This window comes from Oratosquilla oratoria, chromosome 5 (assembly GCF_046742065.1).
Source record: "Oratosquilla oratoria isolate Oo_2021 chromosome 5, ASM4674206v1, whole genome shotgun sequence".
Lineage (NCBI taxonomy): Eukaryota > Metazoa > Arthropoda > Malacostraca > Stomatopoda > Squillidae > Oratosquilla > Oratosquilla oratoria.
Window position 1 is genome coordinate 80,369,619 of NC_134781.1, and position 27,321 is coordinate 80,396,939.

Sequence of the window (27,321 nt, forward strand, 5' to 3'; positions counted from 1 at the left end):
AAGTATATTGACGTTTCTGTCAAAAAAAAAAAAAAAAGTTGAGAATGATGGACGATTGACAATTTCCCGATATGTCTGTCTTGGACGCCTCGCGAACACGCGACAGAGAGGAACAGAAAGAGAGAGAGAGAAAGGGGGGGTGTAGGGAAACGCATGAACTTATTACAGTATATAAAACAATAGCAGTAGATGTTACGAAAGTGGGTACACTTGTCATATCTCGCTACCATGCATCTTCCTTTGAGTTTAAACGACTTCGGTTCCAGTATTCTAGACTTCCGTAAGAACATTTCAACAACATGTCTAACATTCGTAAAAGTTTAACTTAACTTATTTTGTCATTCAGCTGCTCACACAATGTCGTACCCGAAGTCGTTCCTACTCAAACGAAGTAGCAAAATCAAGTAGCATGCTAGGGAGAAATGGCTAGTGTACTGCCACTTTAACAAGACTGAACAGGACAGATGCGACATGACGTCATAACGCACAAGAGGTAAACAAGCATCAGGTCGCATTTCATTACTCATGGCTGATGTAATATTATTTAAGTTCTCATGCCTACGTGACTCGCTGAAATATTGACGTTCATTTGTTTATTTATCTATTTGGTTATTTACGTATGTGTTTATTTGTATACGTGTATATATATAATGTTTGTTTATATCTTCTTTGTTTATTTGTATAATTATTATCCGGTAAACCAAACGCACGGATTGACCAAATTGAGGCCATGATGTGATCTTTACCAGGTGTGTTGGCTTGATTATCTCTAAACATCTGTTAGAATAACATTCTTGGGGTCAGGGGAGGGTGATAGGCATCATTAACGAATCCGTGTGGAATCCTACCGCCACGTAACCGTCAAATATCTCAATGATGATGTGACGTTCAATGCGGAAGTGACAAGACATTGTTTGGGTGTCTCGTCGCTGGTCGAGGTCCGGGGTGGTGGTCATAAATATGATCATATTTTCAAGACGCGTTTTAAACCCGTCCAAAGCCTGGGTACCCCTTCCTTCGACTAGCTTGAATAGAATTGCCTGGAGTCAGGCATAATTGGCGAGTAAATTAGAAAGTTAAATGGGTGTAGGGAACGGAGCGACAACTCTCCGACGACTTGGCAATAAATCATCAGAGCCGTTTCAGCGATTTGCATTTTGACTAGTGAGTTTTCCTTCAGGTCTTCTATATTCTACCGGTCAATATATATATATATATATATATATATACACACACAGAAGAACCTTGAAACTACGGACTAAAGTGAGGAACTGCTCCGTTGAAGACGTGTGTTGACATAATATACCAAAGGCTTTTTCCCCCTTATACGGGGTGTGTTGAACGTAACGTGTGTAAATAAAAGTTCGTACTAATTAACTACAAATACCGTCAACTCTGATTGTATTGTTTTTAGTTAACATTGGCGAAAATAAATTATCTGTGCTATATATTATAGTATCTGGAAATTTTGAAGCATTTAGCCGCATCAGTATCGATTAAAGATGTGATACACTACACGAGACTCGAAACGCCATGTTTGTTTTTGTTCGTTGTGGAAGACGAACTAACGGAAGTTTGAGGATGGACCTATATAGAGTGGTGATTAGTAAGAGGAAGAACAGTACTAAATACATCGTCTTAGATAAGTAATTTTAATCTTACCGAAAAAAGTCTGCTTTGAGGCAGTTCTGTTTCTACGTTTTACTCCGTCATGTTCATTTTATTATTATTATTAATTATTGTTATTATTATTAATATTGTTGTTGTTGGACAATATTTTAATATATCTGTAAGTTTGAAAGCATGTGGCTACATCAATAGAGAGATATTAAGATAATCGTATACCCTGGATATGTCGACTTGACCGACAACACGAGCTCCAAGGAAGTTCATGGCGTCTCGAAGCTCGCGTCAGTTGTCGTGTTATCGGTATTGTATCACATCTTGATTATCTCGCTATGAATGCGGCCAAATGCTTTAGAATTACAGAAACTATCAATTATGGCACAAATGATTTATGCCAAAAGTAACCAAAAACAATTAGTATCATAGTTGTCGGTAATTAGTACGACTGCAAATAAACATGTAATCATACAGCCATGCCCTAAATCTTGGTAAAGTATTAATATAATATCGTTATTATTTATGTGTGTGTGTATTTACTTAGTATTCTACGGGAAGGGGAGCTATGCTCGTAGTGCCCCGTCTTTTATATCTGGCAACATCTAGTTTGTTCTTAAAATCATGTACGGTGTTTGCACACACTATTGTTACGTCCTATTTATCCCTGACATCCACCACTGCGTGGAAAGCTGTTTTTTTATATCTCTTCTAGAACTGTCGTTTTTTAGTTTCTTTTCATGTCTCCTTGTATTTCTTCTATCCCAATTTAGTAAGTCCTCTCTATCAAGGACTTCCATTCCTCATATGGTGTGTGTGTGTGTGTGTGTGTGTGTGTGTAATTCTTGTAAAGTATGATAGAGTTATTTGAGCAAGTTTAGGTAAATACTCATACTCTAAGGCCGGAGTACTTTCCTTTCAAGCATTCTGTCCCAACTTATTCAGCATTCCCATAGATCTCAGGATTCCCATAGATGTGGCAACATGGGATATCCCGTAATCCCATTATCTTGTCTGCAGAGGGAGATTCCAGGCAAGTCATGTTGGGGAGCAACGAGAAAGCAACGTTGCCACGTTTCTTAACTAAGGTATATTCCAAATAATTTGAAATTCACACGAAACCTTCCGAAATGGAAGGCAGCAGAGTGAATCTGGAGCCCAAGAGTACAATATCTCAGAATTGTCGGACATATTAGACGACTTTATTAAACTTAATTGTTGGCTGAAAATCTTATTAGCAATTTCAACACTGTGACGCACAGTCTATAGACTGTTTACGGTTGATAACGTGGGATTTGTTTGAGCAAGGAAATTGACTTCGATTTGAAATGGGTCTTGTTCGATCAAGGACCTCATCCAGGATGGAGTCCGCTTAACTGCATAAAATCGTTTGCCCTCGGTCGTATATACGCTACTGTGTTGAAGGAGCATGTGATCTGAGCCTTTCGACGCAGCACGGAAGATATTAAACAGATGTCTTGCAATGAAAGACCTTGAGTACGTGATGGAACTTGGGAACTGAAATATCCCGAATCAATATCCATTTTTAATTCCACGGCTGAGCTGCGCTCAACAACGGAAAATCCCTTTTCGTTCAGCTGTGCGATTCATATTTTGATCGTGTTTTTCTCAAATTTCGATATATACTTGAATGTGTGTAATATTTTTGTAAATTTATCATTCAGCACTTTATATCCATTCGTATTTGTTGAGTTTTTATATAGGCTTATACTCGGATTTTCGTATCATGCAATGATGTTGCATGTTATGTGTGTTGATTTTTCATATTCTTAACGTTGTCTGATCCAGACTTGAATGTTAATCTTTCAGGATTTGTCTACACTCCTATCTTTATTGAAGAACGTTCCTTATATTTTGGCGATCCATTTTCTATCTCTTGATCTGTTTTTCCGTGCTGTTTAACAAGAAAAATGTGCAATATCTATCTTTTCATATGAATTTGGGATCCCACGTATTTTTACATTCAGAAATATTTTTGTTTATCTTTTGTTTTGATAGGCTCGCGGGCCACCAGTTCCGTTTTTATTCGAAAGTTCTGTGAACCGGATGTTTTCATTCAAAAGTTGTATGAACATATCCTCATCCTCTGATGCCTGATCTTTCTCTTTCTCTCTCTCTCTCACACACACAATTTATATATATATAATTGTGTCATTAATTCACCATGGCCTTGGATCCCGTGTTGGACTCATGATCGACAGCTATTTCCCTCCCAGAAGAGAGCTCATATATGACCGATCTTTGGGTAATGGTGACCTTACAAGCACCCCGAACTCCCCGCGCACGTGAGTTGGAATAACGACTCACAGCGTAGCAGTACTGAATTTATTTCAGCCCTGGACGGGTTTCGAACCTAGACCACCGTAATGGCTGCCGAGAATTCTACCAACTGCGCCACGAGTATATATTTATTTTTATATTCTTCTTATCATTATTATTATTATTATTCAATAATAATCATTGTGGTCAGGGCTTTTGAATGGACCCGCCTTTCCAATGGCTTTGTGCACTGTAACGGAAAATGACGGTCGGAGTTACGAGCTTTTGAGGTGCCCATTGAGGGTGGAGGGGCCATTTCGCAGTCGCCATGACGCGTTTGAACAAAAATGAAAGCATAGGGTGGCCAGCCAATTATAGCAAAATTTACTATTACTTCTGACGTTAACACGTTAAGGTATATAAATAAAAAATTACTATCTTTTCGCAGTATTGAATCCACGTGGGGATAAATGAAATCATTGCACAGTAGTCAGAACAAAATAGGTAGAATGCGTCCCAATTGTGGACGAATTGGTTGAAATAAGCACGTAAGCCTTTGGCAACGGTGACGCCCTCTCTTATGGATAGAATCGTTTGGCGGCAGTCAAACCAAAACCCGTAAAAGGGATGAGGTGCATTTCGTAGCCTTGTGATGCCGTAGTCGAACCCTCAGTGGATTATGAAAACGAACGGACCAGCCAATGGCCAGGGTTCCTAACCTTTTCTGTGTTCTCGGCTTCTCGCACCCCCTGGAATGTAATATCTCATATGAAGATGAAGAGGGCAATTTATACTCTTACTATATGTGAGCAACAAATTTAAGCTAATTTTTCAATATGGAAAGGAAGAAGAAAAAGGGAAAACCGTTGTAACAAATTCAAATACGAACAAACGGTACACAAAAATTAATATTTTTCCCGGTGTAAATGAAAAAAAAACTAACAAAAATCTAACATTCTAAAATGTAATTTTGAATTTAATTACTTTTTTTCTTCCTGTTTTTTTTAGTTATGATTTTGTCAAAACGTGGTACGGTACATTGTTGCTGATAGCGCGATCCACATATCCGCTTGGGGATTTATGCGATTTCTAGTATTACATCGTCACAAATAGGATAAAGACACGTATTGTTTTTTCATAAAGTCTTGAAAAAATATTGCTGAACACCAATAATCCAGTCTTGCTTTCAAATTGCACTCAGAGCACGATTTGTCCGTAAATCAATAACATCATCAGCTCTTCATCATCCAACATGTATTCCAAATCGTGAGAATATGGATTCATGATCCATTCTTCTTAAATCTTCAGTTGAAAATATCCATCAAACGATTTCGACAGAATTTCCAAATGAGCCACAATATCTTCACGTAGAGTAGGAATTATAGATCTATTATCGACTATTTCTGAAAGTGATGGAAAATGTGAAAGATTATCTTTCCATCCGTCGACGCCAAAGAAGTGATATTTCTTTGAAACCGTTCAACTTTTTCGAAACATTTTAACATGTTTATCTTTTTCTCTTGAAGTGACACACTCAGATCATTCATACGCGTAAAAAATTCAGCCAAGTAAGCCAGCATTTGCACGAAATTTTGTGATTCCAATTTTCCAAGCTGATCATAGTCACGTTCCTCCAATTTTTTCTTCTTCCCGCAGTTCGAAAAAGCAAAATTGTATTCATTTCCCCAAACTTCACAAAACAATTTAAACGTGTGATGGTTCAGAGCACCAGTTGAGTACTCTTTTCAACTTTGGAGGTAATGTTTTTGCTATCAAAATATGATTATGAAGGAAACGGTGGATGACTTGCACGTGCTGAATCTCCCTCTTCAGTGCAGAAAATCCAGAATTATTCCTTAGGATCGCAAGAACACTGTCACTGCCCACAGAACCAATAGTTTGGATATCTAAATTATGTTTGACAAAGCGGTCTTTCACAAACGGGTACACATCTTTTTCTTGTGTTGTTATTTTCCCCTCTTCACAAAACAAGAAATCTTTCACAGTACTATCACTGACATACCTAACCAAGCAATGAGTTGATTGCAATTTGATACATCAATTGATTCATCCAACTGGAGAGAGATCTTCAGGGAACTAGACCTGACATCTGAGATAACTTGATCCAAAATTCACTCAAATCACCATTTCGGCTGTGAATGGCATTATTTGATAGCGGCAATAATTCAAGTTTTTTCTTCCATCTTGTTCTTCAATTGTATGGTGCTTCTTGGAGTTGTCTACTGTATATACCACATGGTACGAGGCCAGTAGCAGTGGTTTATCAACAGAAACAAAATCTAATCTTGGAAGGGTTCCTCGAAAATCAAAAAAGGCTTTTTTAGTATTCAGTGACCGAAATTAATGGCCTTCAACATCGCCTCCACCGCGTTTGTTGTTGAAGCGCTATGTGAACTTAGATTTCATCCGGTTTGAATTTCACAATATGTAAACATGCACTTTTTTCAAATCGCCATTTCCCGTGCAAGTGAAACAAAGGATTACAAAGGCGGAGCATGCCGACAGGAGACCTTTTGATCCATATCTAGGTCTGATGCGAAAAAAAATCATATTAATAATAAAATAATAAATAAAAACTATGATAAAATACATAAATAAATGCATAGGTATAGTTAAATAATAAACAAACAGGTAAATAGTAAATAATAATAAATTGACATATAACTAATAATAAATAAAAATCAGACAGACAAATGATAACAAAACAAAAACAAATAATATAAGATAAATTATAATCATTACAGCATCTTACTTAGGTATTTATCTAAATGATTCTTAAAGCTTCGAACTGAACTACATTGCACTACCTGTGCAGGAAGTTTATTCCATTCATTAACTACACGGTTGGCAAAGTTGTTTCTACCTACTTCCAAATTGAATCTATTTCCGGAGAGTTTAAGACCATTGTTTCTTGTCTGATTCTCATTCAATGTAAAAATTTTGTCACTTTTGATGTTGTCAATTCCCTTTAGAATTTTAAAGACCTGTATCAAGTCACTTCTGAGTCTACGCTTTTTTTTAGGGAAAACAGATTCATATGTTTTAGTCGATTTTCGTATGATTTATTTTTGATATTTGGAATCAGTTTTGTGGCTCGCCGTTGTACTCTTTCCAATCTGTCAATGTCTTTAATGAGATTCGGTGACCATACGGAAACAGCATATTCCAAAATGTGGACGAACTAACGATTTATATAGCTTGTTAATGAGTGATGGACTTTTGAAATCAAAAGATCGCGCAATCAGTCCTAGAATCTTATTTGCTTTCTCAGAGGCTGAAATACACTGCTTGGATGATTTGAGGTCGTTACTGATGATTACGCCGAGATCTTTTTCACTATCCACTTTTGTTAACGAATTTCCAAATAAGTTGTAATCGTACTTACTGTTATTTTTACCTATGTGCATTACCTTGCATTTACTTGTGTTAAATTTCATTAGCCACTTTTCTAAAGCGCATGTACCCATTATTCATTTTTTTTACATGATGAAGAGTTAATAATCTGTTAAAGAAATAGAAAAGATGAATTACTGTCGAGGTGATAGTGATTTCTACTGTTGCCACATTTCATTGGTGACGCCGGCCAAGAAGTTATATTTTAATACTGGACTAGCGTTTTTTCTTAGGGATCTTAAAATGGACATATCATCAGAATAGGTCCCATTCACAATGCTGGAAGTTAGGTTTCTGTATAGAACAGCCTCAGTTTCCTGCCGCTGCTATAATTTGTCAGTAACACTCATTCAATGCAAATCTGCTTTTGAACGGAATGTGGAAACGCAAGCTTGTCTTAGCTTGCTTGTAAAAGGAATGTAAACAGTATCTGGAAGAAAGCAGCACCACGTTCCAGTTGTTTTGAATAATATCCATGTTATCTTATTAAAATATATTGCTATATTATTTTCAGGTATGTTATGCTAATATTTTCAGTAAAAGAAGTTGTTATTGATACAGTAAATCTCGGACCTCCGTGGGTTACTGATTCACATTACCTCATTATCTTTCACCACTGTACCCGTTTTCTGTATTTCAATATGTTACACTAGGTAATTCAACCAAAAGAGTAATTTTCACCTCTGATGCCATTAAAGTGGTTAAACATCTAAATACATTTATTTACTATTTCTGCTAAATTGCCAAATCCAAGGTTTTGCACCTCCGGTTGGTAACCCGTGATTTAATAGATAATTCAATAAAATCACAAGCTGGCAATCAGACTAGAATATGTAAGGGTGGGAGATGAGATGAGGTCACTCGCCCTCTTTTTTTTCCCAAAGTATCCCGCACTGCGGGGTGACTAAGTATGGTATCTTGTGCTGGACTTATATTGCCTGATTGATTGATTGGAACACATTGGCCTTTCATGAAAACTGAATGTACTCTTTGTTTATCTATCACTTGTAAATAGACTTGAACCTAGCTCGATCCCCGCTCATGGAATCCTCTTTTTCTCTCCGGCAGTGCCACCGAGGGAGCTGACAGCAACCCTGCTAGCGAAGGCGAAGAAGAAGGCGCCGAAGGGAAGGCAGGATTCGCGGCAGGTAAGGAGGTTCCTTTTGGCTTCCTGAAGGAGGCAACGGGTGAATGGGGTGAGACTGTGGGGTAGACGAGGAGAAGGAGTAGGAGGAGGAAGAAGAAGAAAAGAGCAGGAGGAGGAAGAAGAAGAAAAGAGCAGGAGGAGGAAGAAGAAGAAAAGAGCAGGAGGAGGAGAAGAAAGAGGAGTGGAAGGAGTAGGAGGAAGAGAAGAGCTGGAGGAGGAGAAGAAAGAGGAGTGAATGGAGTAGGAGGAACAGCAGCAGGAAGAGGAAGAGGAGGAGAAGGGGGTGGCAGGGCCTGTGTAGAGCTTACCAAGGAAAAAGGTGGTCTCGTGTTGCAGAGGCTCTCAGCAGCAGGTGCTGAATGAGATGGCACTGTGCCTCCTGGTGCCAGAAGGATTCCAAATGGCTCTCCACAGCTAAACAGCATCATAGACGGGGTCAGATATATTCTTCTTCTTCTTCTTCTTCTTCTGGAGAAGGGTAGCTTATACTGCTAACTATTGAAGAATCATTTCTTTTGATAATTTGAATAGGTAGATTTTTTTTTTTTTTCATACACATGACCAAAATGGATTAACAAACTCCAGTGCAAGGACTCAAAGTTTTGCATTAGCGACTGCTTATTATGAAGCAAAGATGTCTTTGCTTCATAATAATCAGTTACTAAGGCAAAGGTTCGAGTCCTTGGGGTGGAGCTTGTTAGCCCATTTGTCAGAATGACACAAATGACCAAAATATGTAGAGGAGTAAGAAAAGAAAAAAATTATCAATGAAAAGTAAGACAACATGAAAAGTTAAATAGATTGATGAATAGATAGTTAATAAGAAGTCACGGGTCTAGTTCCGAGTTACTGAGTTTATTCAGGAATAAACTCAGTAACTCGGAACTAGACCCGTGACTTCTTTTTCCACCTTCATCAACTTGTCATAATGTACCAACAGATAGTTAATAGATAAATGCTAACAAATAAATGAACAATTAAGTATAAAGGGCCACAGAGAGTCGCTCCACAAAGAAGATTTCATCAACAAATGTTGGTAGTATCCAGAACTTGATTGTGTGTGTGTGTGCATGCATGTTGTTAGGGACAGCATACAGTACTTAGGTTTGTGTTCTTGCACACGTCTGTTTTATGTATTTGTGTTTACCTATTTACCAATTTTCATAATACACAAAAAAAGCTATGTTCATAGGACCATTTGTGTATACCCATGCATTTTTGTGATATGTATTCACAGTTATGTACATATGTACGTACTTTTGTATGTTGCACCCATTCGTGACTGCACACAGTAGACCCTCAAGGTTAACCTCTCCCTCCTGCCGGTGTGCCGTGGCACAGGTCTTGGCTTCAACCTGTCGGGGGTGTCTAGCCGGGCCTCCGCGGGCGCCAAGACAGTCGGGTCCTTCTTCTCGTCCGCCTTCAGCAAAGCAGGGGCATCGGTCAAGGAGGCTTCTTCCCGAATCAAGGAGTCCGTCGAGAAGAATGTAAGCACAGTACCTGTCACTCTTCATTAGCCTTGTTCAGTTTGTCTTCAGATGTTATTCAGTAATCCCTTCCATATCTGAAAGAATTACATTGTCCATTGGTAAGTATGGAACTAGACATGTCTTTCCATGCCCAAGATATGAAGATGATGGAGTGTTTATCATTATTATCAATTATTATTATTAATGATATTTTAATTGTATTTAATTATATTGATAATATAATTATTAATATATATGTATACATTCATTCAAATTTAAGAGTGTCTGTTTAGGACCTGTTTCAAATATTGGCAAATTTTGGATAATTGCAGTTCATATATGGGAGGAATTACTGTATTGTTTGTTATATGGGTACATGTAAGTGTAATGTGTGTGTACCTGTGTGTACATATATGACAATGCTTGTGGGCATGTGTGCGTGAATTCGACCCATTTTCTTCATAATTTACTCCTCAATTTAATGAAATGATATACTGTACTGTGTTTGTCAAACCAAATTTGTAGAAGGGCATCATTAGCTCAAGTGGGTTCAAGAAAACCTTATGGACAGTACACAATAATTGTTTGACAATGACTGCATTATCTTTCCAGGAAGACTTGTGCCACGGGAACCACAATAGCAATGATAAAAAAACTAATTAAATAAACATATGAATAAATAGAAAAGCTGTGAATTTCTGTCTCAGTACTGATATCATTTCTTATGCCTTGACTACATTGCAGAACATCTTGTCAGAGTTCAATAAAGAGCAGGAAGCCTTCCTGGCAGCCAAGGGCAACAAGACGGGTGAGGCTGTTCCACCATGGGTTGGCTATCCTGATGAGGAGAAGCTTAAGGAAGAGATTCTGGCTCTTTCCACAGTAAGAACTTTGAGACACTGTCAAAGTGCTCCTGCAAAATACAGTTTTCTTTTCTTATTCACAGTGCACAGATTATTTTATACAAAAAGTATTTAATTATTATCTATTTCATTGCTAGCATTTTGTTCTTTCTTGAAAGCTTGTGAGACACATCCTTTCCATTTTCCTCACTTTATATAGATTTAATCAATATTATATATTTATCTCTCTCTCTTTCTTTATCTTCATCTTCTGCCAGTTTAGCCTATCACATTGATTTTTGTTTCCAGTCATTTTCATATCTGTATAACATTGTTTTCAAACATGCATCATTTTTTTGTTTACCTTGGTAAAGTAAAGCATGAAGAACAACATAATATTTTTATACCAAATACTCGGGAAACTAATTTGCATTTTCTAAATGTTTCATGCTGTGAGGGGTTCTTGTCAGAATATAAACATATGAGTTTTATTAATTAAGTTTTGATCATGTATTGAGCTACTGTAGGAATAAAGATATGGTAATTGCACCATTGTAAGCATTTTACATACTATGGTACATTTTTCCTTGACAAAGGATATGGTCTGACATTGTTTCTTTATAGGATCGGCGCAACTTTGTACGGAGTCCTCCCACTGGTGTAACTTTCGAGTTCGAACTTGAGGCCTTCCTGCCTGTTGCCCAAGCGACACTCGCCGCTGATGAAAACTTGGAGAAGATGCGCTTTGAACTTGTGCCTAAGGTGTAGGTGTTGCATGACTAGAGACAGTTTAAATTTTTTTAGATGGAGAATTGTTTTTAATGTATTTGATACTCAACACCCATTGGTAAAGGAGAAAAAAGTGTCACCATGTTTCTCCTTCTCCTTTGTATTGTAAAATACTTTGACACAACCACCCACCCCCTTGTTAAGTGGATTGAGGTCTTTGTATGCGTATTTGATACTTTTACCTGGTTATGTGTCCTGTAATTGATTTATTGGTAGATGCTCAGCCAAATATTTTGTCAGTGATATTGTGTTGCCCTTGACAACACTTCCCTCCACTCCATGCACTTTCCTATCTCATCACTTACCAGTAAAGCCACTCTATTTCTCCATTACTGATTCATCACTCCTGAGACCCTCATCACCACACTACCAAACTCAGAATCACACTTTCCTTTCAATTTCGTTTCATTCAACACATCCCCTCCAGTATACTTGTATCTGTACCTCAACCATATACATGTAATGTCACAGTTATATGTACTATGGTTCTGGTTGGAGTCCTCTTTCCAGACTCTCTTATGTTTTGACTATTTGCTGGAGGAAAACAGCGTAGAGGATCCCTAATCCCCCCACTTTGTCCTACTTAGTTGCCTTTCATGACTTATGTGACAGAGAATGTAAGGGGGTATCACTGAAAACCGGCATAACCTAGATCTCAAACCCAGAACCTCCTACTAGTTTGGTTAGGTGTGATTACCAATTATATCAGAGTGCAACCTGCACATAATTATCAGAAACATGGTGACATCATTCTTCCCTCCACCACCACCACAACTACCACCACTACAGGGGGATTAGGAAATGTTGGAGTCACAGAACTGATAAAGAACAGATTCAAGGGAACTGGAGTTGTATAAAAGTATCATTTCATTATGAGTTGAGGCTTCTTTCTTTTTCCTTTGAGTAAGAACACTCCTTTTCAGGAGTGTTCTTACTCTACAAGTATTTGCATTTTGAGTTATCATTTTTGTGTTGTGTTGCAGGTGTATAAAATAACTTTTGATTGTACATGTTATGTTGAAGCACAGAAACATATTTCTTTTGTAATGTTTGATCATAGGTCACTTGACTTCAGATTATATTTGCCATATGAATCACACTGGGCTAATGTAGGTTTAATCATACACTTGAAAGGTTCAAGAAGTAGTAACCAGTCTGTCCATGATATATAATCAAATTAAGCACCATCCATTGTTATATTATCAGTTGGGAACATATCCTGGGGGACATACCACCTTCAGTACTGTTGGTGTTTCATCTCCCCCATTGAAGGTTGTCTTTCATGGGGATAACCTTGTGAGTATGATAAACATCAGGGAAGTGTGCCACACACTGTAGCTGATATTCACAAATTATGCTGATAACAGGCCTTGATTGAGCCTCATGAAGCAATTGTTGGTTTGATACAAAGAAGTTATACCCCATCATATTTTTAGGTATTTAATACAAAAAATATCAAGATGCTTTTTCAAGTTAGCATTCAGTGTCCATGCCTCACAGATGTGCATAAAGACAAAGAGTACCAGTGACTTGAAGATTCAGAACATAGTTCTCCAGCATAGTTATCAAGTCCATTACACTCCTTACCCTCTAAATGGTTAAGATGCAGTATGTTCACACCTATTGATTAAATCTTGCTATATGTACATTCAGTACAATTCAGATAAAATGCAGCTTGACTGTGAAGGCATAGATCTGAACAAGGACAGGAGGTGCTTAATTTGAGTATGAGTTGTAGATAGAATTTGATTTATGTAGTTTTTTAAGATATAACATTTCCCAATTAAAACTCCAGTATTTGGATAAATTCTCTTACATTATCAGTACTATTTTTTATTTGTATTTCTCCCATCCATTAAGCAGAGATGCTATTTTCAATTTTGTAGAATCAACGAAGAAACTTTCTGGCGCAACTACTTCTACCGTGTGGGTCTGATCCGCCAGAGCACAGAGCTTTCCTCCCTGGAGCAAGAAGGAAACCAGGAGGCTGATGCCAAGCCCGCTAGCCAGGAGGGTGGCAAGGGTGAGTAGGAAGCTACGCAAGCATCGCCATCAACTTTATTATTCAGGACAGTTGTTGCCACTGATGCACTGTCACTCTTTCAATGGAAGTAAGTCTGTTATTGTTCAACATATGGTGACAGACTATGGTATCACATTGTTGCATAAGTTTGATATTGATGGACTTGTGTTCACTGACTTCTGCACTTCACCACATTGCTGTTCAGGTGTTTATTATCATATAAAGTGGGACTTCCTTGTGGTCATGAGTGACCTGTATGTGTACATAGCTGGGTGTCTGGAGAGGAACTTGGCTCATTTTAAGTATAATGACAGACTTCCCACACTTCCTAACTGATAATTACTAGACAATTTTCACATGTTACAATGGAAAAGTCTATAAATCTGTGATGAGTTTATGACCAAGTAAGTGCTGCTGGTTTATGGTATGATGTGGACAAAAAGAGGGAATGAGGGAGGGCAGGAGGAAGGGAAGGAAAGGAAGGAAGGAAGGAAGGAAGGAAGAGGAAGTATAAATGAGGGCCTAGATGTCCAGCTTTGCTTGTTCCCCTGGTCCCCATTTAGCCCAACCTCTAGACTATGTGTATGCCTTATTTGCATTGTACACTTGGTGTAACCAACATGTATGTATATTTATAAACATATATACATTTGCACACACATATATATATGTATATATATATATATTTATATATATATATATATATATATATATATATATATACGCACACATATATACATGTATATTGTTGTTAGAGGTGCCTGATACATTTGTGGAAAGGATGTAAATGCATTGCACAGTTGATCTTTAGTCTAGCAGACAAAACATATAAGGAGAGATTAGAAGTACTGGGTATGTCATCATTAAAAGAAAGAAGAGTGAGAGGTGAAATTATGCTATGTTGAGATTAATAATAGGAGTGGATAAAATTAGCAGAAAACATCTTATGGTTTGGGATGAGAAGGAGGGGGGATACCATGAAGCACAATTTTCTCTGTGGATGCACCATCTTGTGGAATGACCTAAATGAGGGAATAGTCCAGTCTTACACCATTAACAAAATTAAGGCAAACTTTGATCAGTGGAGAAAAAAATACAGAACTTTGTGAAAGTAGCTCTTGTCTTGCACATTATAGTTGGGTAGATATGCCCCTTAAGGGACTATTATATGGGTACAAACAAGTGATGGTTTTGCAAGGTGGACATCGGAGAGACTCGTCTCTCTGCTACCCATCTTGAAATCCATAAACACCCTCCCAACTGGAGGTGCGACCCCAAGGGACTGACACTGTCTAGACCAGGCCCAGGATATCCCTCTGTAATTTTTTTTTTTTTTTTTTCTCCCTATCTCTCTATACATTACAGTTAAGTAAATGCACACTCGCTCTCTTATTTGGTATAGAAAGTGTTCATTATCCATGGTAGGGTGTGTACGGTGTTCATCTGTGCTAATTGCAGAAATGAAATATATATGTCAGGCATCCTCAATGACCATAATATATGAATATATATGTATGTAATATTTATGTATATATACACACATTTTACAGATACAGTGTATGCACTAGATTTTTGCGTACACTGTGTAGCTGTGATATGCTTGTATGTAAACCAATAGTATATACAGTATTTTGTATGTGTACCCTGTATATACTGAATTCTTTTAAATTAAAACCTGTAACAGCACATTGTACAAAATTTGTCAAGTTTTAAATGAAATATCAGAAATAGCCATAATCTGATTTCAAAAAATTTGAAAGATTTTATTACAAATTAGATGTAGATTTTTTAGGGTTATCATTTAGATTTTTTTTATTTTTATTCCTACTGAAGTCCATGCTATGACCAGTAGCTAATATTCATCCCTTCAGTCATTAATATTTCACTGAATTTTGTTGTAGCCCAGTTTTAGTTTTAGTTTTCAGTTGGAGCAAAATTTATGGTTTCACGTACTTGCTTGCAATGAATGATAGATAAATGTACATAATAATGTATTTTATATATACAGTGTATACATATCTAAAGTGTATATTCTTGATGTTATTTAGATGTATAGAAATTTTTGAGACTGCAATGCTAACATGCACCTAAATTTTGTGCCTGCCTTAATGTTGTATGTTTGTTGTGTAGTTTGATGTAAAGTTGCTCGATTATGGTAGAGTTGGAGTAAGCTCAGTTAGTCAGTAGAATAGAAGAATGAGGACTGGAAAAGCAAAACATTTTGTACACATGAAGGACCAAGATGGACAAGCTTTGGTATCAAGATTATAATAGTGAAGATTTCAGTTAAGCAGACCTAAGGAACTATGAATTAATGGGTTCTAGATTTTCTTTTGTTTTGAAGGTGTAGATAATTTAGTTATCTAAATTAGTATATTTTTATTTTTCTGTTTATTTCCATAATTTATAGTATTTTGATATCTTTAAGTACTTTTGCTTTCGTTGAATTTTGAATGCAAATGGTGCCCCGAGGTAAGATGATGCTATTACTGCTTGTAGGCCTCAAAGGTAAGGAGGAAGACATGGATCACCCGGACAGTCCCAACCAGGGCGAGAGTGAGTTTGTCTCGGACTCATTCCAACCTTCTTCTAAAGATGTAGAGGAAGTTAAACGGGGCATTTCCAACCTGGGCGTGGATGCCAAGCCTTCAGGTAAGGCTCATGAATAGTGAAACCCAGAAGCATCTGAATGAGGAGACATGCTGGCATGGGCAGTTTATAAATAGAATGAACTTTAAAAGCTTTTGTGTTATTAATTAATTTGATTATTTGTTTAATTTCTTAAGATGTGCACCAGTTAATCCTCAGTCTTAACTGTATTCTAATACTTTTGATAATGTCCTTCCATCTGGATTACAATTGATTAATAATCAAGAATGAAGAGAATGTTTGGTATACTTCATGGTTAATATTCTTTTCAATTTTCTTAACACTTAGTCATGGGTTAAAGAGCCTGGTTCCATGCCATGCAATGCTTCCTCTATTTTGGATGCTCCTAATCAGCTAGCTGTGACCATATTGGGATTGGTGGGTTGGTACCGAAGCAGTGGAAAGTGGAGCTGAGTGGAGTAATTGAGGGTACACCACTTGGTTTGCTGCCGAAGCCAAGTGATTGGTTTTATATTTTGCAGCTTTTGCCGTCCTTGTTCTTGACCAAACCTGCAAGACCCTTTTGGTTTAGACTAATCAGTTTGGAACACTGCAAGGACTCAGATAGATGGTTACAACTAACTGAACTGTAATGCATCTCAGTATGCTTTGAGTCTTAGTTTTTGAACCACATAGATCCACTCCAGCATGGCCAGTAATGCTGTTTTGGAAAGTTGCAGTGCTCCTCTGCTTGGCTGAACTTGTTGCCACTCTGGCTCAGGTTACTGTGTAGTGTGTACCCTTGGTCCTGAATGTTCTCTGCTCACGCGATTCCAACCAAGACGTTGTTATTGCAAATGTTCTAAACTTAATGTAGTGAGGAAAGCTGTTAAGCTTAGAGACAGGGAACATTTACTTCATTTGTCTTGTGAAATAGATTTTTGTATATATGTGATATGATTGTGTGTATATGTTGTGTGCATATTTCCTACATGTGTATGTACACATGTATGCATAAATATTATATATGTACACATGTATGTATTTCTGTGTATATATATATATATGTGTGTTTTTATATAACTTTTTCTTTCCTTTTTTTCCCCCCCTACCAATCTGGCTCTTTCCTCTGTGAATGTGAAGAAACCTATGATAAACAACCAAAAATCGTACTGAGGCTTTCTTTAGTCAAGAATGATATAATTTTAGTGTAGAAGTGCAAACATCTTTGAATATATATATTCAGCCATTCTGGTGTACACTAGAAATTTAGCACAGTTCCAATCATGATACCCTGTGCTGGGGTATTGGTCATATACTTAAATGCAGTCAACACTTTTGGGACTCTAGTGAAACCTTTACAGACCAGAGTCACACAGCATACTTCTATGTTCAGAGACAAATTTTCATATACAGAAGAATGCTGAGCCACTTTCACTGTCTCTCATTTCTGCTGTTCGTAAGTCTCTCCTGTACCATAAGTAGGTCACCATCTCTATTTTATGCTCCTGTGGTGGTGGATAGGAATCTCACCACCATATTTCCATGTGTATTGTGAAAGATAACTAAATTAAGCAGAGTGAGGGGACTAGGATTACCCCTGCTTCTATATTCTCTAATGGAAAGTCAAGGCATGACTTGAGTTTACAAGGGAAAGGGTCATTAGTACACATGAACAATCATAAGCAGAAAGTGTACATGTTATTTCTCCATGGCAGGGTAAGTAAGAACAAAATAATTAGAAATGGTGTTAGGTTGGGCTAGGTTCTTATAATCACAAACTAAAAAGGTAGGCAGATATGGTGCCAGATTAGAAAAGAATATATATGAAGGCTTTTTCTCCCTTATAAGGGAGATAACCAAGACATATGCTCACGTATTCAGCTCCCATCCACCATCCTCGTTTCCCTCTTATCTTACCTCCTCATGGATGAAGGGTCATCCCTGTCTCCTGCCCATTACCCGGGTCAGAAACAAATGCAGCTAGACACAGCACATCCATAGCAGGGCTGCTTACTTACACAGTGACAACCTCCCCTCCCAGTCCCTTCATGCAGGAAATAGAGAAAATGAAGAGAAATCCCTTCATGCTGCATCAATACATGACCATCCTCCACTCAACCATAGCCCCTACCTTCTCCCCTCCTTGTTCAACAGACATTCCCCTCCTTGATTAACAGACATTCCCTCCTTTTCACCATCCCTTTCACCCCATCCATCCATCTCATCCTCTGTCTTCCCCTCAAGTTCACTCCATCCACCTATGCCTCCCACACCTCTTTTGCTAATCTTTCTTTACTCATTCTTTCTGTGTATCCAAATCATCCCAATAATCTTTCATCAGCCCTATCTGCCAACTCCCTTTCCATCCCCACTCTCCTCATCTCCTCATTTCTCACTTTATCCAACCTTGTAACCCCCTACTATAATATTTTGCAGACACTTCATCTCAAACACATTTAAAGATCTCCTTTCTGCCTCTTTTAAATTCCAAATCTCCACCCCATACAATGTCATAGGCATAATCACCTCTTCATTTAATCTTCTCTTTGCATAGAGGTTTGAGGGAAGATAGGGAATATATTGATTTAGTGCACAAAGAATACGTTGGCCTCATGTTGGTTGTGAAGCTGATTAGTAAGAATGTGATAAGGAGTATCACTGAAAAGCTGACACTGCCTGGGAATCGAATCCAGGACCTCCTACTGTGCAGGCAGGGGTGCTTACTGATTACACTACGGTTGCTTCTAGTAACCACTCACACACCTCCCTTCCCTGGGCCTCCACCAGTCCGGGAATGGGCATCACTGTGAGGGATATTACTCACTGCACCATGTGTGATAGGAAGCATCATTGAAAAGCTGGTACCACCCATGAATCAAACCCAAGGCCTCCCAATGTCCGGGCAGGCATGCTTACCGATTACACCACAGTCACCTTCAGTGACCACCCACACAGTAAGGATGGTCCTAACCCTTTTAGGATGCAAACCATCCTTAGTTTTCATAAGCTGTTTGGAGAGTTTTGAAAATGTATGCAACAGAGAAGAAAGCTGTTGAAGATAATGACTGTGTGTGTTGGTCGAGGGCTAATAATACACACTGTAGGTTCTTAAGTACATTCAGCCTTAAACACTAACACAGTTACAAGAAGATACAATATAATAACAGAGTCAAAGCTAGCGCCCATGCGTGACTCCGCGTCCCCTCTAGTCTCTCACTCAAGCACTGTTGCTAAGCACCTATGCATGCCTACCCCGGGCATGCGAGTTGCCACATGTCGCCAGACGGGGATATCAATAACCCACACCTCCCTTCCCCCTTTCGCGCCCGGAGACTTTAGTCACGGGCGGACAATCTGCGCTGGAGTCTCTTGGAGCGACGCAAATCAGCAGGTGGGTCCTCGCTATGGGCCTCGTGTGGATGAGAAGGGGTGCAGGTGACAGGTCGCAAGAAGTGGCGGTTACGCTGCAACACACGGCCACTTGTGGTGCGTATTTCATAGGTCCTGGCTTTGCCAACGCGCATGACAATGCCGACCTTGTCCCAGCGGTGGGTCTTCGGGTCCTGGAGCCGAACATGCTGGCCGATATACAGCCTGGAGAGTTCACGTGCATGGCTGTCATACCGAGCTGCAGCATCCTTGGCCTGGGTTGCTGCGCGGCGGTCACATTCCTCCGCTTTGGTTTGCCACTCCGTGGAGAAAGCATCTGGGTGGGCCGGAACGCAGGAGCGGAGGGGGTGGCCATATAACACCTGAGCTGGGGAACGACCAGTGAAGTTGGGAGTGTTCCGCAGTTCCAGGAGGCCTCGGTCGAATTCCTCGCAATCTATGTTGCCTGAAGGGGCCACCTTGAGGATGAGGTGCTTGATGGCCTTCACGGCGGCCTCGGCATGGCCATTGGATTGCGGGTAGTGAGGTGATGTGACAATGTGTCGCACACCCCATCGTGCTGCAAAGCTCCTGAACTCCTGGCTTGTGAACTGGGGGCCTCCGTCTGTTCGCAAGCGGAGGGGGACACCAACTTCCCGGAAGTAGTTGCAGAACATGCGGATGGTGTTGGACGACGTCGTATCGCCTTTGCAAGGGACGACCACAGGCCAGCCGGAGAGTCTGTCAGCGATGACAAGGAATGACTTGCCTGCAACGGAGAAGAAGTCCGCTGAGACCGACTCAAAGGGCCTTGTTGGGTGGTCGTCGCTGAGTATGGGTTCCTTCTGCTGGCTAGGTTGGAGATACTGGCAGGGTTCACACGACTGGACCGTGTTTGCAATGTCCGAATTGATGCCTGGCCAGAAGACAGTTTGACCTGCCCGACGTTTTGTCGCCTCCACGCCCCTGTGGCTATCATGAAGACGGGCCAGGATGCGGCGGCGAAGGGCGTTAGGAACCACAATTCTCATGCCGTAGAGGACGAGGTCACCATCGGCATGGAGGTTATCCCGAATTTTCCAGTATGGGATCAAGGGCCTAGGAAGGGCATAGCGGTCCGAGGGGAATCCGGACGTCACACAGCGATGCAATTGGACGTAGTCTGGGTCGGTCCTAGCTGAGTCACGTAACTCCTCCAGAGTCCTATCTTCATCTACGTGGGACTCTGTCACAGCTCTCACCGTGGCTATCGTATGGAGAGATGCAATGGAGTCGGTGCAGAGTGTGTGGTCTTCCGGCGCTGGGTAGCTCACTGGGGCACGGGATAGGGCGTCCGGGATGCGAAGATCCTTTCCGGCACGCCATACCGCTGTGAAGATGTATGGGGACACCTTCTCCTTCAGGCGCTGGAGACGTGGGTTCTCCACTGCGTCCAAAGTGTAGCTGTTCAGGATGGGAACCAGGGGGCGATGGTCGGTCATCAACGTAAAATTCTGAAGTCCCATCAAGTAATATTTGCATTTGAACATCGCCCAGACGGCGGCGAGTAATTCTAACTCGATGGTGGCATATCTAGTCTCCGCCTCCGTCAAGAAACGGGAACCGCATTGGATTAGGCGTAGGCGTCCGCTGCCGTGGTCCTGTAGTAATGCAAAACCAATGCCGTTAAGCCGAGATGCATCCGTCTGGAGGATAGTTGGCAGGGTTGGATCGAATGAGGCGAGAACTGGGGGGTCGATGAGGGCGGCTTTCACCCGTCGGAATGCCTCGTCATGATCCGGTGTCCAGAGAAATTGTCTCTTAGGGCTCATCAGGGGCCGGAGAGGTTGGGCAGCTGCGGATATCTCCGGGGTGAATTCAGCCAACTGGTTAACGAGACCCATAAAGGACCTAAGGTCTGTTAAATTTGCAGGAGTTGGAAAGTCCCTGATAGCAATCACTTTGTCTTGGTCAGCAGCGATACCTGCCACTGACAATGTGAATCCGCAGAAATCCACTTTAGGGGCGGCGACCTCAAATTTTTCCTTATTAATGGTGATGCCAAATTCACGACATCTGGTGAGGACTTGGTGGATGCGGGTAAGGTGAGTGGTGTAGTCGGCATCGTAAAGGAGGACGTCGTCCACCACTTTGACGCAATTCTTGACACCTTGCAGTGCAATGTCACCTCGTAGGCAGTAGGCATCGCCTGTTGCTGCAAATCCCATTGGTCCTCTGCAATATTGGAATCTACCATGTGGAGTTATAAAGGTGGTAAGGTGTCTGTCCTCTTCGGCGAGTTCGATCTGCCAGTAGCCGCAGAGAGCGTCCATGGTCGTGAAGTAACGAGCTGAGGTCGGTACGCTACGTACAGCATCAAAGGGTGTGGGCGACGGATGGGGTGGGCGAGCCACCTGGGCGTTAAGTTTGGACAGATCCGTCGTGATCCTCACACCTCCATTTGGTTTAGCTACGGCGACAAGTGGGTGGCACCATTCTGAAGGTTCGTCGCCAGCCGGTCGAATAATCCCTTGAGAGACCATGGACTCGAGCTCGTCCTTGACGTGGTCTCTGAAAGCCAGGGGAATTTGCCGGGGTGTATGGATTGCAAAAGGCACAGCATTATCCTTCAGGTGGATTCGCATTGGTGATCCCACCATGGGCTTAAGTGGTGTGGACTGAAGAGCTGCTTTAGCCACCAGAACGTCCTTAAACTCCTTTAAGAAGTACTCCTTCACGTCTGAGGGTGGTGTGGAGGCAGAGAATGGGAGTTCCACACACTTCTTAACGTGCTTCACCTCCAATATTGGCTTAGGGAATTCCTTGGGAATGATGGCCAATGCCTTGCAGTGGCTGAAGGAGAGGAGTGGGGTCTGGATGTCCTTGTCTACTCGGATCCGTGAGCGTGCCAAGGGCAGGAGTCATTTCAGATCCGTCGGCTGTGAGTGTGGTGGTCTGCGGGGAAGCGTGTAGTGTCCTTGTTGAAATGGAAAGGTTTCTCAAGTGCTGTGGTCCTATCACAGTGATATCCGCACCGGTGTCTGGGATCATCTGCAAGTATGACGATTTACCACCGTGTGTGATAAGGACGCTGACGTGTTGAGGCACCGCAGGGCTGGGGCTAGGAGACATCACTCGACGGCAGGACGGCTGTGGGGTTGGCGGGTGTTCCGAAACATGTCCACCGCCAGAGACTGAAACACCTCGCTTGTGTTTCTGACGAGTCTCCTGCTTGCAATATGTGTCGAAGTGACCAATACGGGAACAGAGGCGGCACTGGGTCTTACTAGCGGGACATTTGATCGTGGAAGGAAAGTGTCCCTGCCGACCACAGTTGCGGCAGGTAGCCTGAGCCGCAGGGCATGCTCCTGGCTCATGGTGCCTAGCACAGCACTGGCATGGGTCCGTTGCCTTCGATGTCGGTTGCTTAGGGGTTTGCCTCATGAAACTTTTCTGCTTCTTCCTTCTTTGGTGGTGGGTCAATGCTCTTACTTGTGCAGGTTGGGCACGAATATCAGACGTAGCACACCTGGCTGCTTCATAGGAGCGGCATGTATTGACCATGTCCTGCAGTGAGCACTTGTCGTCCAGGGATATGAGTCGCTGAATCAACTCATCATCCCGAACGCCCATAATAATCACCGACTTCAACTGAGTCTCTTCGCAAATTGGCGATTTACCAGGGCATATGTCGATCTCCTCGGCACTGCGACGCAACCTTACGTAGAAATCTGCAAATGTTTCGCCTTCCATCTGCCTGCAGCTAAGCAATCCCCTCCTGCGTATTGCCTCGTTCCGCAAGCCCTTGATGTGTACTTCCAGAGCAGCGACCACCTCATCGACGGTCTTGTCTGTAGAGGGAGGTATTTGCAGGGTATGCTCTAGGACACGTTGTGTTTCAAGGGTGAGACACATACGTAATTGTATGAGCTGCTTCTCATGGGGTAAGCTATACAGGTCGACCATGGTAGCGTAATCTTGCCAACGTCGCTTCCATTCGCGGAACAATTGGTAGGTGGCATCTGGTTTAAGTGGAGGTGGCGTCTGAGCAGTGGCCTTTTGAGTGGGTGGAGGAAGCGGGGGCTGGCGATGACGGATGTCATCGGAGGCCGCAAGGTGCTCTGGGGGAGAGTGAGCGGGTTGCCGTTCCGGGTTTATCAATTTGAGCAGGGCGTCAAATCTAGCCTGGTCTTCTCGTCGTCTGCGTTCATCTTCTGCTAACCTCGTCTCTTCAATCCATTTCACGAGGGAAAGCATGTCTGTCGGTGTGGTCGGTGGGAAGGATGCGGCCTGTTGCTCATCGGAAAGATCTGACTGCATCTCTTCCTCCTCTTGCTCGATTGCTCCTGAACGAGTATTAGGCATTTCGCTAGAATAAAGCTAATAGTGTGGGCCCGTAATGCGCGGATGAGTACCCGTAATGAGCGGGTGAGTACGTAAGCTGGCGGGTACCTGGGGCCCAGTAGGCCTGCGGGCGTGTAAGCGAGGGGAAGTATCGCGCACACGTCCTGCCAATGTTCAAATACAAGCGTCTCTCCGACAAAGAGGCAGCAAGATTTCCACAAATACCACTCACAATGCACTGCGACACTATACACTATACGGGGAGGCACTATAAACCACACGTGTAAGCACTAGACACTATACGAGAAGGCTCCAAGCATATACGCAGAATGCATGAAGTAGATGAGCGCAATATGGCGGCGGAGCACTGCCAGTCACTAACGAACACTTGCATATGCCGGTTTTTCGTTTGAAACACTTATGTTGTACGTGCGAGCGTGTAACTCTGTCACTGGGACTGCACACGTTCGTGAGCCCTTGTCGCACACAATTACGATATGTGGGTCACGGTACACCAAAATAATGCAGGACACGGTACACCAGAATAATGCATGTATAGGCTGAGTTCATTGCGTTGCACTGCCCTGTATGCGCTGTCAATGTTGTATATCTCACTGCGCCATGTGTGTGTTGGTCGAGGGCTAATAATACACACTGTAGGTTCTTAAGTACATTCAGCCTTAAACACTAACACAGTTACAAGAAGATACAATATAATAACAGAGTCAAAGCTAGCGCCCATGCGTGACTCCGCGTCCCCTCTAGTCTCTCACTCAAGCACTGTTGCTAAGCACCTATGCATGCCTACCCCGGGCATGCGAGTTGCCACATGTCGCCAGACGGGGATATCAATAACCCACAATGACTAGTGTGATATTGAGTGCTTTGTATAAGGACATACATGGAGGAAACCATTCAAAGGCTGATATTTATGACATGTGAGACCTTTACCCTACCATACAAGAACATCATGCAGAAATCAAACAAAAAATTAACACTTTACCAAACACTTTTAAATGGTTTGCTTTTGGCAACCAAAATCCTCCTCATGGAACAATACATTAGAATATTTGGTATGCAGTAGCACACAAACCCCATTCTCCATCCCCTCATACAGAGAAAGAGAAGATGGGGAGAAATCCTTTCAGGCTGCATCAAAATATCATTCACACATACTCCTTCACCCATCCATCCCCCACCCACTCCTATGCATCACATCATCATCCATATACAACCATTCTCCACACACCCATATCTTGTGTCTTCTCTCATGCTTCCCCAACAGACATCCCCCTCTTTCCCAATGCCACTTTTACCCTATCCATCCATCTCATCCTCAGTCACCCCCTCATGTTACTTCCTCCACCTCTCCCTTCCACACCTCTTTTCCTAATCTTTCTTCACTCATTCTTTCCATGTGTCCAGACCATCCCAATACTCATCAACCCTATCTCTCAACTCTCCACTGCCGCTCTCTTCCTAACACCTCATTTCTCACTCCATCCAGCTAAGTAACCCCTCCCATATTTCTCAGGCATTTCATCTCAAACACATTTAAACTCTTCCTCTCATGTGTTCTATCTTGCTGACCCACATAGTGCTGTCAGCACAATCACCCCTTAGCATCCATTCCCAAATGTCTATATCTCGTTACTCTTTTGAATCCCCCAAGGCATTTACTTGCTTCTCTCAATCTACATTCTACCTCCACCTCCACTCCTCCCTTTCCCACCACATTCACACCCAAGTATCTAAAGCTATCTACTTTCTCCAGTCTCTCTCCCTTAATACTCACTTCCAGTTTGCTGCCATCCTCTCCCCTTGTACATCTCATCACCATACTTTTACCCACATTTATCTTCAACTTCTTTTGCACACCTTCCCAAACACCATCACTAACTTCCTCCTCTATCCTGCCACAAGTGCAGTGTCAACAGCAAACAACAACTGGCTTATCTCCCACTTTCCTCCATTTTCTTTAACCATCTTCCCCAGTCCATTACCCTTGCATTTACCTCTTGCACTACCCCATCCATATATAAATTGAACAAGTTCATAAGGAATATATATATATATATATATATATATATATATACACACACATTTAATTTTTTTTCCAATATGAAGCTCATGAGAGATATTTTTTTATTTATTAATTTATTTTTTATTTTTTCTGTCTTTTTTAATCTATACCTTAAATTGATAGAATCATCTGTTATTAGTTTTTAGAGTGTATCATTGTGTGAAAGGAGTACTATCATAGATTACAGTTCCAAAAATGATAAAAAAGATATATATATTTTTTTCTGTGACTGATGCCAAGTGATTTTATTTGCTTGAGGTAGTTTATCTTTTGCCCCGTAGGATCAGCCCCAAGGCACTGGTACCTTTCTCCACAGTAAGAAGGTTGAGATGGCTAATGTGCAACATAATGATGGAATAATTTGTAATTTCAAATTCACTATTGGCAAAGTGCTAATTTACACCTACAGTTACTTAGGATTCTTGAAAAAGGCAAGATTAACCATGTTGGCCCATTGGTGCTTTTTGCAAGTTTTATTCTAGCTAATGCCAGATGACTTTACCTATTTTATTTATTTAATTTCTTGATAGTTTTAACTTTATTTTTATTGTTATTTATGTATGTATGTTTATCTATTCATATGTATATGTAATTTTTTAGGATACCAAGCTCCTGCTCTCCTACTAACCAGTGAAGAAAAACCTGAGATTACTAAGTTTGAGAGCTACCAAGTTAATGAGTGCTGAGATTTGTTAGCAGCCAAATTATTTATTTAAAAAAAGATATTTGTCTTTTCATGAAGATTTGCTTCACTGATAAATGGCTCGTAGTTGTTTGATAAATTTGAATTACTTTTCATCATTTCCCTAGTTTTTCTTCATGTTCTTGTTTCTTTTTCCAAGATTGATTACTCAATGACTGATAGAGATTTTGTTCTCTAATAGGTTTCCATCATTTGAAAATGAACAGATTAGTGCTGAGTTAGAGTAAAGTCTTGTCCCAAACACATAAATAAGGAATTATTGATAATGAATTTACTAAAGAACCTAAATTTAGGAGCTTTGAATATGAATTATTCTTATTTCATATCATTACATATTTTAAATCACATCTTCAGACAAAAATATGTTATATATATTTTTTTATTTCTCTACAAATAGAATTAAACAAAAGTGGAGGAGGGATCGAGAAAGTTAGTGACAGAGTTTGGGAAACTGTGAAAAATGGAAGTTGAAGATAAATGTGGGTAAAAGTAAGGTGATGAGATGTACAAAGAGAGATGATGGCAGCAAATTGGAAGTGATAACTAAGGGAGAAAGACTGGAGGAAGTGAATAGCTTTAAATATTTGGGTGCAAATGTGGCAGGAAAGGGAGGAGTGGAGGTGGAGGTAGAATGTAGATTGAGAGAAGTAAATGCCTTGGGTGATTA

At 40.9% G+C, this 27,321-nt stretch overlaps 1 protein-coding gene across 6 annotated transcripts in view; it reads left to right on the plus strand.

Annotated features, from left to right (window-relative positions):
• Positions 1-27,321, plus strand: part of Sap47 (Synapse-associated protein 47kD) — a 175,177-nt gene that overhangs the window by 117,238 nt on the left and 30,618 nt on the right. For 5 of the 6 annotated variants that reach the window (XR_012966415.1, XM_076185533.1, XM_076185531.1 and 2 more), the window contains exons 2-7: positions 8,383-8,462; positions 9,803-9,948; positions 10,675-10,812; positions 11,397-11,536; positions 13,448-13,584; positions 16,084-16,236. Coding sequence is in view for 5 of the 6 variants with exons in the window: in XM_076185533.1 (XP_076041648.1) it covers positions 8,383-8,462; positions 9,803-9,948; positions 10,675-10,812; positions 11,397-11,536; positions 13,448-13,584; positions 16,084-16,236 (794 nt within the window). In the remaining variant the exon portion in view is untranslated. The remainder of the gene's footprint in view (positions 1-8,382; positions 8,463-9,802; positions 9,949-10,674; positions 10,813-11,396; positions 11,537-13,447; positions 13,585-16,083; positions 16,237-27,321) is intronic. The other variant, XM_076185535.1, reaches the window with a different exon arrangement.